Here is a 13,624-nt window from a genome sequence, read left to right as displayed (position 1 = left end):
ACATGCCTCCACCCTCCGTTTCTCCTTCTCGGTCTCCAGCAGCGGCGGCAGCAGCAGCTGCCGCGGCTGCTCACGTTCCTCCCTATCTTGCTATGAGGTATAGCCCGGCTCCTCAAACGGCACCTGCTCCTTGCACCTCTCCATCGGCCATTCAAAAGAAGACAAGCCCGTCACCGCTTCAGCAGCAGCAGAACATGGGCTCTGGAAGTGCAGCAGCTCTTTATGGTCGGCAAGGACTTGCTGGAGTCCAAGTGGTCGGATCGGCTGGAATCTCTAGTGGAACATCAGTTCAGTGCCGGCCAGACCAAACGATTCCTCTTTCACTCATAACTCCAAGCAAATCAAGTCAACCGGAATCGGCACCTCCCCCGGCGCACACTGCCCGGAATACGGACCGAGATCGTGAGAGAGAGATGCGAGAACGTGGAAGAGATGTTCGGATTTACCCACACAACACCTTTTCACCACTGGCTCATCAACTTCCTCCTCCCCAACCTCTATTGAACACTGGCGCAAGCAATCGAGGTGGCCCTGGGCCGCCTATGCCTCAGCAACAACCACTCGATTTGGGAACTTATAGAGAGGACTCTCCAATTCCGCTGATTTCCTCTGCCCGCCTATCGACTGGTGAAGCCCAATCGAAGAAGACACGGCCGGAACCACAGCAGCAACAACAGCAACAACACCACCATCATCAACAGCAGCAGCAGCAGGCACAACCTCCGCAGCAGATTTCCATGCCGGCTTACCCCAATCTTGGGCCAGTTGATTTCCCTTTAGCGCCATTGATGAGCGTGGCTGCATTAGTTAACGCTGGATACTCTACGAGTGCCACGGCTCAAGTAAAACCACCCAGTAATCCGGCCAGTGCGTTTTCAATGGGCTTGGCAACTCCGCGCCATCCATCAGATACACCACCCCTCTTGATGTCTTCAGTACCTGTAACTTGTAATCCAATCGATCGGCCGGTAGAAATTTCCAGTCGCCCATTGGTTATAAAGAGCGAGCCCGGTGTTGAAGTTACCCCACCACCTGTGGAACAAGATCGAGTCACTGCCGTAAGCCGATCCCCTCCAGTGGTTGCAGCACCTGTCGTCGTCGTCAAACAGGAAGAAGTCAAAGTCAAACAAGAGCCAATTCCGACAACACAATCCAATAACAGCACGTGGAGTAACCCCGGAAGTAGTAGTAATGCCACGTCCAGCAGTAGCAGCAGCGGCGCCAAACCAGCAGTGCACAAGTTAAAGAAGGCTTGGATTCAACGACACACGGGTATGTTTTTTTTTTATTATCTGTCGCGTGTGGGATTTGTTATCTTTTTTGATTTTTTTTTGTTGTTGGTGCGTGTCGTAAAAAAAAACAACGTCAACTGATAAAATGGTTTTATTTGTTTTTTTATAATGCTTAGGTGGTGACGAGGTTGTTGTGAAACCAACTTTCAACAGCGTTGATATAAAACCGGAGCCAGTGGACCGGAGTAGCCCAGGCCCGCTGAAAATGGCCCGGAAAGCAACTTCTTCCGTCAAGAGCGAGATCAACGGTTAGGGTTCGCCGCAAAACGCAACAGATGAGAGCGAGTCTCTGGGATTGAGAGGAGGATCCGGAGCAGGCAAACAGAAGCCACGAGCAACTGCTGCGGCTACCAAAGATAAGCGAGCCAAAACGGTTGCAGCAGCGGCCGCCACCGTATCTGCCACTCCAGCCTCATCGACAGGAGGTAGCAGTTCAGAGGGGGAGGCCTCGGAATCGGAAAACGACGTTAATAACGGCGGAGGAGGTCGCACGAAAAAGGGCGGAGCCGTGGCTGCACTCAAGGAGAGTTGCGGCAAGTCTGGTGCCGGTGGTGCAGGTCGCGGCTCTTTGGCTGGACGGCAGAGAAACAGTGATAGCAGCAGCAGCAGCAAAGAGGGCCAACCAGTCCGCAAAGGCCGGGCAGGAGGAGGAGTTTCAGGATCTACTGGCGCCGCCGTCGCCCCAGGAAATTCATCGCCGTCTGGGCCCAACGCCAAGCCAGGGTCGGCGCAATCCTTTTAACAAACCCCCCGTTCCCGTGCTGAAAAAGAGCGGCGAAAGTTTTCTTCAGGTAAGTCGTACTACATCCGTCCATCCGTCTTGATATGATAACTATCGTCATATCTCGCATTTCTTTTCGTGTTCACAGGATGCTCCCTGTTGGGAAGTCGCGCCCCGTTAGGCCAAGTGCCGCGAATGCCGTCTCACTCCTCATCAACGACGCAGGAACGAACAGCAAAGCAATGCCAACATCTTTTGCCGCTTCTACGCTTTCCGGCGGCTACGATACACCAAGTCGGGCCAGTTGGCCATCGCTGGCTTTTCCGATCCGTTAAAGTATGTTTTGTTTTCCTTTCTTTCTTTCTTCTTTTGTTTTTCAAATCGTTCCGATAAATCAATGTCTTTGGCTTATTTTTCTAGGGATGCATCTGAAGATGACTTGAGACTATGGCTGCCTTAGCCGGAAAAGTCTGTCCAAGAGCTGGATGTTGACATGTCGCTCTTCCTCCTCTCCCACGTTGGCGACCAGTTTTGCTGGATGGTTCAAACGGAAAAAGAAGCAAAGGCCGAGGCGCTGGCAGCTGAGGCGGAGGATGGTGACACAGTTCAACAACAAATAGCCTGGAAACGAGTTGTCCAGGAAGTGCGTGAAATGTGCGACGTATGTGAGACGACTCTCTTCAATTTCCACTGGGCGTGCGGAAAATGCGGCTATGTAGTGTGCATCGATTGCTACAAAACGCGGAAGGCTGCCAAATCCCCATCCAATGGAAGCGGAAGTGGCAACAAGGATGACGAAAAAGAGGTAGGGAATATTTTTACTTTTTTCTTTCTCTCTCTCCTAGTCTTGCTTTATATCAATGAGGATGCCAAAATTCCAAACAATCTTTCATCATTTCCCCAGGAAAAGGATAAAGAGCGTGATCTTCACGGGTGGTTGTTTTGTACTAGTCGATCGGGACACGACCCAGACAAGTTGATGCCGACCCAAATCATAGCAGGCAAGGCTCTGGAGTGCATGGAACGACTGGTGCATTCTTACCGGAAGCAGTGGAATATAGCCGAGTTTTGTGATTGCCCCGAAGGCAAGAAATCTGTCGAAACCACCGAGTCAAACGGCTCTGTCAACAACGGGTCCAATGGCATCTGCAAGGTTTGTCCGTCATTGTCTTTCATGGTGAGGTTCTTTCATACTAATTTTTCATTAATTTCCTTGCAGAGTTTGAACGCCGGATCTTCTAAAACCGACGGAATGTCAAACGGTGACGCCGATGGTAAAGGTGGCGTCGATTCTGAATCTGTGAAACCTGTCAATGGAAATCCAGCTCAGTCGGACTCAAAGAACGGGGGCAACCAAACCGGTTCGTCACTGTTGAACGTGTTGGCTGACGTGGCTTTAACCAAAGAAAAGAAGCCGGGCAAGTCAAAGAACGGGTACGGTGGTGCTGCTGTAAAAGGTGAGGCTGTTGATGGAGCAGCAACAGCAATTGGGTCCGATGGTGAATCCGATTTGCCCAGCGACGAAGAGGAAGGTGGCGAACACTTTTCAACGCTTAGAGAACTGCTCATCCGCCCGGCACCCAAGACCAGCTCTGGCAAGAATTCTGAACAAAACACGGGCCCTGTCGCTAAACGGCAACGCATGGAAACGCTTGAAGATGTCATTTCTTGCGTCATTGAACGAGGAGTCGATCGTGAACCCAGTCCCGAGGCTTCCAACTCCGTAAATGCTGCCGCTGGGTCTTCGCCCAACGCTTCCACTGCCGCCGTTGCTGCCGCTCCAGGCAAATACTCTAATGGGGAGCCTGAAGAGGTTGCAGTTGACGTTGAATTAGTGCACTTTAAGCGTCGTGGAGACGCATTCAAGACGGTACTGAGTCGTGGAATGCTTCCACCTCGCATCATGGTTCTTTCGGAATCATTGAAAGCTCATCCAGACATCCCACATTCGTGGCTCTGTACGGGGAAGTTGCTGAGATTGCATGACCCCGGAAATCCCAACAATTACAAACTCTTCCAGGTGGGTTTGATGGGTTCCGTTTTTCTCTTCGTTTCCAAGTGCTAATCTCTCAATCGTTATATAATAATAGGACTCTTGGAAACGAGGGCAGCCTGTCGTAGTTTCTGGAGTGACCCAGCTTATGGATCAATCCATCTGGCATCCGGATTCCTTTCTCAAAGACTTTGGGGACATCAAGAACGACCTCATTAACTGTATGACAGGCATCACTGTCCCCAATCAACCCATGAGGAAGTTTTGGGAAGGTTTCGAGCGTCTCACAAAGAGACTCAAAGACGAGAAGGGTCAACCGATGCTCCTTAAATTAAAGGTACTTCATTCATGGGAAGAGAAAGTGTGTGATTATATTGATCGCTAATTTGCCTTTTCGTATATGTAGGATTGGCCTCCTGGTGATGATTTCGCCGAGTTGTTGCCAACTCGATTCAGTGACTTGATGAAAGCCCTCCCACTGGCCGAATACACCCATCGCAATGGACGTTTGAATTTGGCTGGCCGATTGCCCGAATGCTTCGTGCGGCCGGATCTCGGCCCCAAAATGTACAATGCTTACGGCTCGGCTTTACTATGCTCCAAAGGGACGACCAATCTTCACCTTGACGTCTCGGACGCGGCCAACGTCATGGTCTATGTTGGATTACCCAAGGAAGCCAACAGCGAAGAGCATATCAAGGGTAATGGTTTTGAAATCCTCTCCTGCATTCTTTCCTTTTGAAAAAAGAAAAACCATTTCATCATTTCTCTTGTCATTGTTTGTCATTGCAGAGGCTTTTAAGGCAGTCGAAGAGTCGGGATGCGATTTCCTTACTCGAACGAGAGTTGAAACCGGTGGGGAAATACCCGGCGCCCTGTGGCACATTTATCAAGCCAGAGATGCGGACCGCATTCGGGATTTCTTGAACAAGGTATTTTTTTCGAGGGGAAAAAAGTTGAATTTGAATTACGGCAGTTTCTTATTCAATTTTCGTTTTTTTGTGCGTCGCAGGTTGCTCTGGAACGAGGAGAACGGCTCGAGCCTCATCACGATCCTATTCACGACCAGAGCTGGTACCTCAACGGAGAACTTAGGAAACGATTGTATAAGGAATATGGAGTGGCTGGCTACGCTATTCTTCAGTGTTTGGGTGACACAGTTTTCATCCCCGCGGGAGCGCCTCATCAGGTACGAATGCCGAGAAATGAAGTGTGTTATCGTACAAAACATTAATTCTTATGTCGATTACTTTTGGGTGCGAAACCTTCACAGTTGTATTAAAGTGGCGGGGGATTTCGTCTCTCCCGAGACGGTGGCTCACTGTTTCCAGCTGACGGCCCAGGAGTTCCGCCACCTCTCTGATTCCCATACCAATCACGAGGATAAGCTTCAGATTAAAAACATCATCTACCACGCGATGAAGGATTCTATAGCGGCGCTAGCCCACGCTAAGAACGTAACATTCGTGGAGCTTTTGAAAATCTATGAATCCTTTGCTACCGGCAGTCCGGCACTGATTCGAACAATTAGTCCCAAACTGTCATCGTGCCCAAATTCAATGTAGTTTATTGATTTGAAAGGAGAGAAAAATAGGCTGCTATTACTATTTTACAGCCGTTATTAAAGTGAGGCTAACTATCGGAAGAGATCTTAACACGGGATATGGGCTGCACAGTGTGCAATCTTGTTACGTTGAAGGTATGTGTGCCTTGGGAGAATGAAATAGAATAGCATTGATCTCAAGTTCGGTGGGACTTCTATCTTATCTTTTTGATTTTTCTTTTTCTTTATCGACTTTTTCCCTCCTTTTGTTTTTGTACATGTAATTCAACAAGATTTTCACGGCTTCGCCGTGATGATATCAAATGTGAAACATTGGAAAACGTTTCCCGTCCTGTTCTTTTTGTCCAGTTCGATCCCACCAAAATTCAACGAGGCAGTTGTAAATATTGTAGATATTTATGCATACTTTGGTCTCGAAGTGGACAGTTTTGATTGTATCTTGGTCTGTGTTCTCAATGAACCTGTGTTTTCTCGACTTTTCTGAATTGTTTTAGATGGATGTGTCATTCATGTTTGTAAAACCCGTGCGGATGGAACAGGCTTGTTGGTTTTGTAATTACAATACAATATCGCTTAAGAACATGGAATTGATACTGTTCCCCATTATTCACATTTGTTTGATACTTGACGCAGTCTTCATGTTCAAATCTTTCTAAATACAAAATATGTCGGACTGTCGGAATGACTGGGGATCTGGGCCGGGTATTTTACTAATCTGGTACTTTCTTGCTTTAATTTTCTTTTTCCCTAAGGGTTTTGGGTCATCGTTTTCTGACCAACGAGCCATCGGGTAAAAAGCGGGTCAGAAAAATATGCCATCCATCACAATCCGATTGTAACAACCCATTTTTTATTATTCAAGATTTACAGGTTGCAAATTGCTTTTCTTATTTTTTGACAGATTATTAATGGGCATTCTATTGCGATCCACCCGTTTAACGTCTCATTTTTTTGACCGACTATTCGTAATCGGCCCATCCGGACATCGTATCAGTCCGGCAATCCTTATCGCTCGCTTGTCGTACTCGTCGATTCCTCGCCATTTCCTCGGTGAGTTTGTTCGATCGATTTCTGCGAGTTGACAACGCAGTCCAAGATAGCTAACCAGTTGTTGTTATGAAATGGATGCTGTTGAAGCTACCAAGAAATTCGTAAGTTCAAAGTGCGATTGGAATATTTTCCAGTAGTTATTCGGTAATATTTGACAGCATTTAAAGATCCTACAATTTCTATTACGGAAGATTTCAAGCCCTTTTCTGTTTTCTCTGTTTAACTTCTCACAGGCTTCAACCAGTGACCCAGTTACTAAAATCGAGCAGGAACTTGTTCTTCAGGCGAAATCAAAGGCTGATTTGGCAGTTAACGAAATGCAGAAAATGGCTATAGAGTCAGGCATCCTGTTTTGAGACTCGCTGGTCTTTCAGGAGCAGCTGCAGTAATATTGGGAGCATATGGTGCACTGCACACGGTATAAAGACTTCCCTTAGTTTAAGTTGTACAATGTTTCAACTTCAATTATTATCCTCTGTTTTTGACAGCTTTCTTGAAAAAGGAAGATGTCACCAATGAATTCAAGCAGGTCTTCGAAACTGCCAACAATAAGTATCATTTTCTACATTCAATTGCTTTATTGGGTGTTCCACTGTGCCGCAGACCTCAACTGGTAATAATATGTTTTTTTCTCTTAATAAGATATTAGATTTATTTGTTAAATAATCTTGTTAAGTTTTTCATATTCTTGGAAAAGTAACTGAATTGAGCACACCAATTATTTATCTTTTTTCGCTTCACAAGACTGGTACCCTCCTGATTCTAGGAACCTTGATTTTTTCTGGCACATGCTACTACTATGCCTTAACTGAAGAACGCTGGATTCTCATGTACACGCCATACGGAGGGTTCTTACTTATTTTTGGTTGGCTTTCTATGGCTCTGTAATAATGCATTACATTATAACTTCTATCATTATATAGTGATGCCACACAAAAACAAATTTTTAAATAGATGTGGTTGGGTGGTATTATACATTTTAAAAACTGTTGTAAGACTGTTTTGGTTATGAATTTATATTGTCATTTATTTTTTCAGCATTTCAGGGTTTCAGGATTTATTTGATGGATTTTTCTGTCAACTAGGAATAATACTATAAGCCCTAGTTTATTATCTATCATAATAGCAAGTGTAAAAAAAATTGGAAACAGTGACCGCGAGTATTTTTTTGCGTTTGCGGAGTTTAACAGGGGTTCCTGAATTCACAAGGTTAAGTGAAAAAATGCAATAATTTGTTTAAAAACACTATTTTACTAGATTCTTGTCAAAACATTTTTCTATTGACAAGAGGACAGGTAACAAGATTTAGAATGGAACGTGATCGAAACGTGATTTTGAATTGTCTGGATTAAATGCGGATCAATTATTATTTGTGGCCTTATCAAAGAGAGTGTCAGTGGTAGACAACCGAGTAACCGACTCTTTTAGTTTCCTGTTTAAGAAACTTTAAATAGAGATTTCATTTTTTTTAAGATCTGGTATTATAACACGTTTTGAACACGAAGTGAACCATGTCGTGCAATAATCATAGAAATTTACTGGGCTTTTAAATATAATTTATTATTACTCTTTTTGTTCAAGAGCACTATGGTTGAACCAAAAGAAGAAATGTAAATGTTCTTCTCTGCTCTCATCGCTTTCACTATCTTAATGCATGTTGATTAATTAACCTTTTTTTTGTTATTTTTCACCTTCATCATCCAAAAAACTGCGACGCTTACACTTATTTTACGTAAAGGTACATTACAACTACAACGTGAGTATATTGTTGTAATGTTGTTACACATGCGTTATTTAGTTTGTCGTGTCCACCAACTCCTGATCTTTAAACTGGGATTTGCACAGGATGTGCACTTGTAAACTTGTAATGTTGTTACGTTCGTTATTCAATGTATCGTTTCCGTCAACTGCTGATTTTGAAACTTGGAGGTTCACCTACCCTATATTTTATAAAAGTCGTAAGTACTGATAAAACCTAGACGACCAGTTGGTAGGTAGGACGTTGACGTCACGACGCCCAGGTCGACCACGGCACCACGCAAGGTGAAGAAAACCTGGTAAAAAAAACTTACAACTTCATTCGTGTTGCTAATAGCAACTCGATCTATTGATAGTTGTTGACAAGCAGTGGCGCAGTATTATTGTAATGTGTTTGAATCTTAGATATGGTTGCAGAGGAATATTTTCAAAAAAAGTCCTTCGAGCGGTTCGAAATGTAAGATTCATTCATTCACCGAAGAAACGAGTCAAATGATAGAAGAAGAAAGTGTCAATTGGTAAAAAGTGAGTTTAAAGCCATAAGCATTATGTTATTCATTTTGATATTGTTGTAGACCCATCCCCAGTAACGTCAACCTGCAGAAGAAAACGCCAGTTTGCATTTAACAATCGAAAGTCACGGAGATTATTACATAAAACGTGCCATGCAGTGGTGTGGAGGTTGGGTGAGAACGAGACGTGTTAGAAAACCATTTGGTATTCATTTTGATATTGGTTTTTGTAGACCCATCCCCAGCAACGTCCAACTGCAGAAGGAAAGGCCAATTTGCATTTTCTTCACGCTCGAAGGTCACGGAGATCATTACGTACTGCGACGGGGTAAAGGTTGGGTGCGAACGGGACGTTTTTCACCATTATAAAGTAGGTACAATTGCCGCAAGGCTCGAGTTGAGAGGTAAGGGTGAGAAAAAGTCGTATTAAAGGAGAGAGAAAAGGCCACATAAATCAGTCGAGTGAGCATCTCCGACGCGGCAACAATTGTAGGCGCATCAATTGTTACCAGCTGCCGTCTTCATCGTGTTATTAGTAATTATGGGTAAATATTATGTGTAATTCGAGTCTAGAATCAATTTTATCTTGTTTTAATTGTTGAAATGATCAGTTGTATTCGAAAATTAATTTTCAATTCGTTTATTGTATAGTTAATGATGGCGTTGTGTTGCTGTCGGGTGTTCATCGTTGATGTTCACCACGAGAGAAAACCTTATTAAAGGAGAGAGAAAAGGTGATAGAAATCCGTAGAGTGAACGTCTCTGACATGGCCACAACTTCATCGTACTAATTGTCACCAACTACCTTCTTCATCTTATCAGTTGGCAATCATGGGTAAATGTTCTGTTAAATGATTTTTGTATCAATTTTAACTAGTTTTTCTTTTTGTTAATATGCCTCGTATTATTGAATAATGTCTAGTAAACTATCCCGTTGTGGTTGTTGTGTCGTTGATGGCTGGGTCGGCGGCTGGTGTACCGATGTCTCCTGCGCATGGCGGATACCAAACCGCAACGCCGCCGCCTTACTGCACGAAAAACATACGCAACAACCGGATACTACACCACCAAGGTCCTAGAGTAGTACACCACGACTTAAGATGTCCTGAACTACTACACCGAAGCCCAAAAAAATAATTCTGCCCCGAATTACACCACCAAGGCAGCGGCCTTTTATACCGAGGCTCCCAGGAACTATACCAAAGAGGCCGCATATTTCCGCATATTTCACGACTCACGCTGCCCTCAGCTGCTATACTGAAGCTCCCAATTACTACTCTACCAAGGCACCTGAGTATTATATAATTACTTACGCTGATCCGACCTGCTACACCGAACATCAGAAGTATTCTACTGCCCCGAGTTACTACACCACTAAGGCACCTGGATATTACATCACAACCTACGCTTCTCCAGTGTACTACAGGGAGGTTCCTAAATACTAGAGCCGAAATTTCTGTCTTGTTTAAATTTCTCGGGCATGTCAAAATAGTAACTTGTCACTTGCAATTATTGTTTATCACTTAAAATGAGGAAATAAATTTTATTAATGGTAACCATCTTCTACGAGTTCTTAACACTTCCAAATCTATTGACATTGTGACGTGTTATAATTTTTGTTGGATATATCTTATTTCATGTCTCAGGCTTTTGCTTTGCATTCGGACATATTCTGATACTTGGACGAATTTCATTTTCAGATAAAGTTAGTAAGTTAATAATTCTGTATCTGCAACATAAATTGGCGTAACCAAGATGTTCATGGCAGAACCTGGCAGAACGTTCGGTTCCTCATAGAAGTTTATTGGAAGAGTCTGGAGCTGATCAGGTACTTGCCTAAATTTTATGTAAAACTTCAAAGTTGTAAGATATGTAAAAGTGTTAAACATAAAAGACACAGCTAACAAAAACTTTAAAGGAATTGCTTTATTGTCCCACCTCCACCCACAATTCCACCACATTTTACAGTCACATAAATACATACATACACTTAAGTTAACCCGTTGGCTGCCACGCCATACAACCTGTAGGTTGTATGGCGCTCTCTACTACTCGCGCCACGTCTGAAGGATCCATGACCAAAGTGGGACTTGCCATTGCTGACAAGTCCGGGGTGACACGGTGACAGGAGAAGATGGAATGCACAACCTCTAGAATCCATCACCGTATCGACAAGGGGTAAGTCCCTATGGTGCATTGCCTAACAGGCGCCTTGCGGCGAATTTTGGGCTGATGCGACTTTCAGACCCCGCGGAAAGTAAACCACGAGACCGAACAGCGCGGCCCGTGCTACAGAGCTAACATGGTGGAACAAAGGCGTGGCAACCAACGGGTTAACTAACACAATACATATTACCAACAACAAATGATGATCCGCGCTGACATTTTTGAAATACCGGCGACCTTTTGGTGTCGGTCTTCTCAACGTCTCCTCTGCATATAAACCTGAAAAACAAAACAATTTCTTATTAAATGACATGGCAATTAAAGTTACACATTGGTACAAGGATCAGATTTTTTGCTCTAAACTTAAACAGCACACTAATATTTGATTAAAATCTGGCTGGCACTATCGAGAAATGTAAGCAGAACAAAGTTGACTTGCTAGATTCATGCAAATTTTCCGGAACTATACCGTAAGTAAGCGATAGCGACTTAACTATTGAGCTCCCGTCAAAATAAGAGAGATATTCGTGATCTCCATGAAATTTGGGGTCGATACGGTGTGATTTAAACGAAATCCAAAATTTGGGCAAAATCGAGAATTTCCCTGCAGGAAAATTCTTGGAACCGGAAGTACGCGTATGTACAAAAAAAAACATGAACTTTACTAAAAATTTGATGAGGATCACGAATATGTGGTTCTTTTGTGCGCAGAGTGAATATTTACTGAACTACTGACTGAAATGAGAAAACCAGAAGTAGAAAATAAAAACACATCATGAAAAATCTAACAAGTGAGCTTTGTTGGTGGAATAGTTATCGTCAGTTTTCAATAAAAAATTTTCACACAACAGCTGCCGATAAATGTTTAAAGAGATTTGAAAGCTGAAAATGATCGAAAAGCTATCTAGCGTTAAAAAGAAACGTTCGTCTTAAGTAACACACTAACACTTTTTTTACGCGCAAGAATTTGGAATTATTACAAAGACAGAGAGTTTAACGCAAATAGATTACTAGTAGATAATCTAAGAAAATAAGTCAATTGTCCGGTACCTGGCCATAATCCCTTGGTGAGCGACTGCAGGTGTGTCACAGCAACTGAAGTGATCCAACTCGCCAGTGAAGCAAGAAAAGTTGACGTGTAGCAGCATAAGAAGCGCTGAAGCAGTGAAGCTGTATGAGCGTACGTCTTGAAGATAAGGATGGAGCAGAACGTTGCTGGAAGTCCCTCTTCTGTCAAAGATAAAATCCAGCATTGACTCAAGGATGTCCATGGGGATCTTGCGTGCTCTGTAAAAAAAAATTGTGTTACATTGATGAAAATATAAAAATTAAAAAAGCATATCAATCTTTATCTTTTCTAAGAAGCACACTTCATGATGAAAACCCGTAATAATTGAATTACAGCTACAAACTGCATTACTCCATCGGTGGGATAAATTTCCTGATGCTAAAGAAAGTGTTATGAAGTATTGCAGTAGCATTAGGTTAGACAGATAGGTGATATTGATGCTTACCTTTATTATATGGGTGATGATTTAGTAAAGGCATTTGACGTAGTTTGGTTGGTGGGGTAACAGTAATGGGAAAATACCTTATTTTGAACATTTTTATTCCACTATATGTGTGCTTCAAACATGAGTTTTAGGCTTTTGACAGCATGAGGATCTAATGGATGGAAAGTGGCTGAGCACTAAAAGTCAAACTTGTTGGGATGACTGACAGCTAATTAGCTGTGCATCTAAAATTTGAAGAAATAAGTTGGTATAATATGAAAATAAGGAAACTAGGTCAAGATGAACCTACATAAGATATGAAGTTCAATTTGGTATTTGAAATCACAGGAATATAAGTATAATTAGTAACAAATTTTTGTTTCGCCCATTTCGTCTCGTTTCATAACATGGGGACGTAAACAACAAGAACGACAGTGGCGACATCTAGTAATGAGTTGTGAATCTTGTGTTAGTTGCACAATCACAGTAGCATGACATTAACCATGGACTACTAAAGCTAGAGGACGGGTCACTTCGTCAAATCCTATGTCGGCTACCATTTTTTTTTTGTTACTTTAATGAATCGAGCTTCAAAAAGAGCTACAGTCTATTAAATTATCCCTATGCGGTAAATATTTAATTTCGGTGATATTTTAATTAGAAATTGACGTAGGTGTTCGTTAGTTGTCGCCGCCTAGCGGTGATTGTTGGTTTACCACTCTATGATTCTCTGGTTTTGTTTTGGTTTGGTTTGATTAGGTGCGTCTGCTATCTGTGATTCTCTGGTGATTCTCTGGATTCTGTTTGTTTCTAAAAACCATAGTTTAGAATTCTTAGCGCTAGGTGGAGACAACCAACGAACACCTCTCCCGTCCCCTCAAAATTTAACCGCAAATATCTTTTAATTTAATATCTTCACAAGAAAGGTGCTTCAAATGGAGACTTAGAATAGCTTTTAAAATCTCTATCGATTGACTCTTCTTAAAAAAATATGATTAAAAATCCACCCGACAAGCTATAACACGGCGGGATAGGACGTGAGTCCCGTCCTCTAGCTTTAGTAGTCCATGGGAGT

The 13,624-nt window shown here is 43.0% G+C and overlaps 1 protein-coding gene and 2 long non-coding RNA genes across 3 annotated transcripts; 2 read left to right on the top strand and 1 right to left on the bottom strand.

Moving 5' to 3' along the window:
• The first annotated feature begins 2 nt into the window (after nucleotides 1-2).
• On the top strand, nucleotides 3-6,157 carry LOC124192542 (lysine-specific demethylase 3B-like). Its single transcript, XM_046585899.1, is given in 13 exon segments — nucleotides 3-627; nucleotides 766-1,272; nucleotides 1,409-1,540; nucleotides 1,593-2,083; nucleotides 2,162-2,349; nucleotides 2,434-2,818; nucleotides 2,918-3,166; nucleotides 3,233-4,033; nucleotides 4,104-4,343; nucleotides 4,413-4,707; nucleotides 4,799-4,938; nucleotides 5,019-5,195; nucleotides 5,280-6,157. Coding segments are annotated over 13 exon segments (4,239 nt in total). The 3' UTR covers nucleotides 5,289-6,157.
• Nucleotides 6,158-6,647: 490 nt separating this feature from the next.
• Nucleotides 6,648-7,538, top strand: LOC124191952. Its single transcript, XR_006873518.1, has 3 exons — nucleotides 6,648-6,764; nucleotides 6,854-7,038; nucleotides 7,109-7,538. It is a non-coding gene; the product is annotated as an uncharacterized LOC124191952 (long non-coding RNA).
• A 3,263-nt stretch (nucleotides 7,539-10,801) lies between these two features.
• LOC124191995 lies at nucleotides 10,802-13,036 on the bottom strand. The gene is made up of 4 exons (XR_006873539.1): nucleotides 12,860-13,036; nucleotides 12,571-12,794; nucleotides 12,107-12,503; nucleotides 10,802-11,335 (listed from the first exon to the last, which is right to left on the bottom strand). It is a non-coding gene; the product is annotated as an uncharacterized LOC124191995 (long non-coding RNA).
• Nucleotides 13,037-13,624: the final 588 nt, after the last annotated feature.

The sequence above is a fragment of the Daphnia pulex genome, chromosome 4, assembly GCF_021134715.1.
Source record: "Daphnia pulex isolate KAP4 chromosome 4, ASM2113471v1".
Taxonomy (NCBI): Eukaryota; Metazoa; Arthropoda; class Branchiopoda; order Diplostraca; family Daphniidae; genus Daphnia; species Daphnia pulex.
Note: the sequence above shows the minus strand (reverse complement) of the source record. Positions and strands in the feature narration are given on the sequence as shown.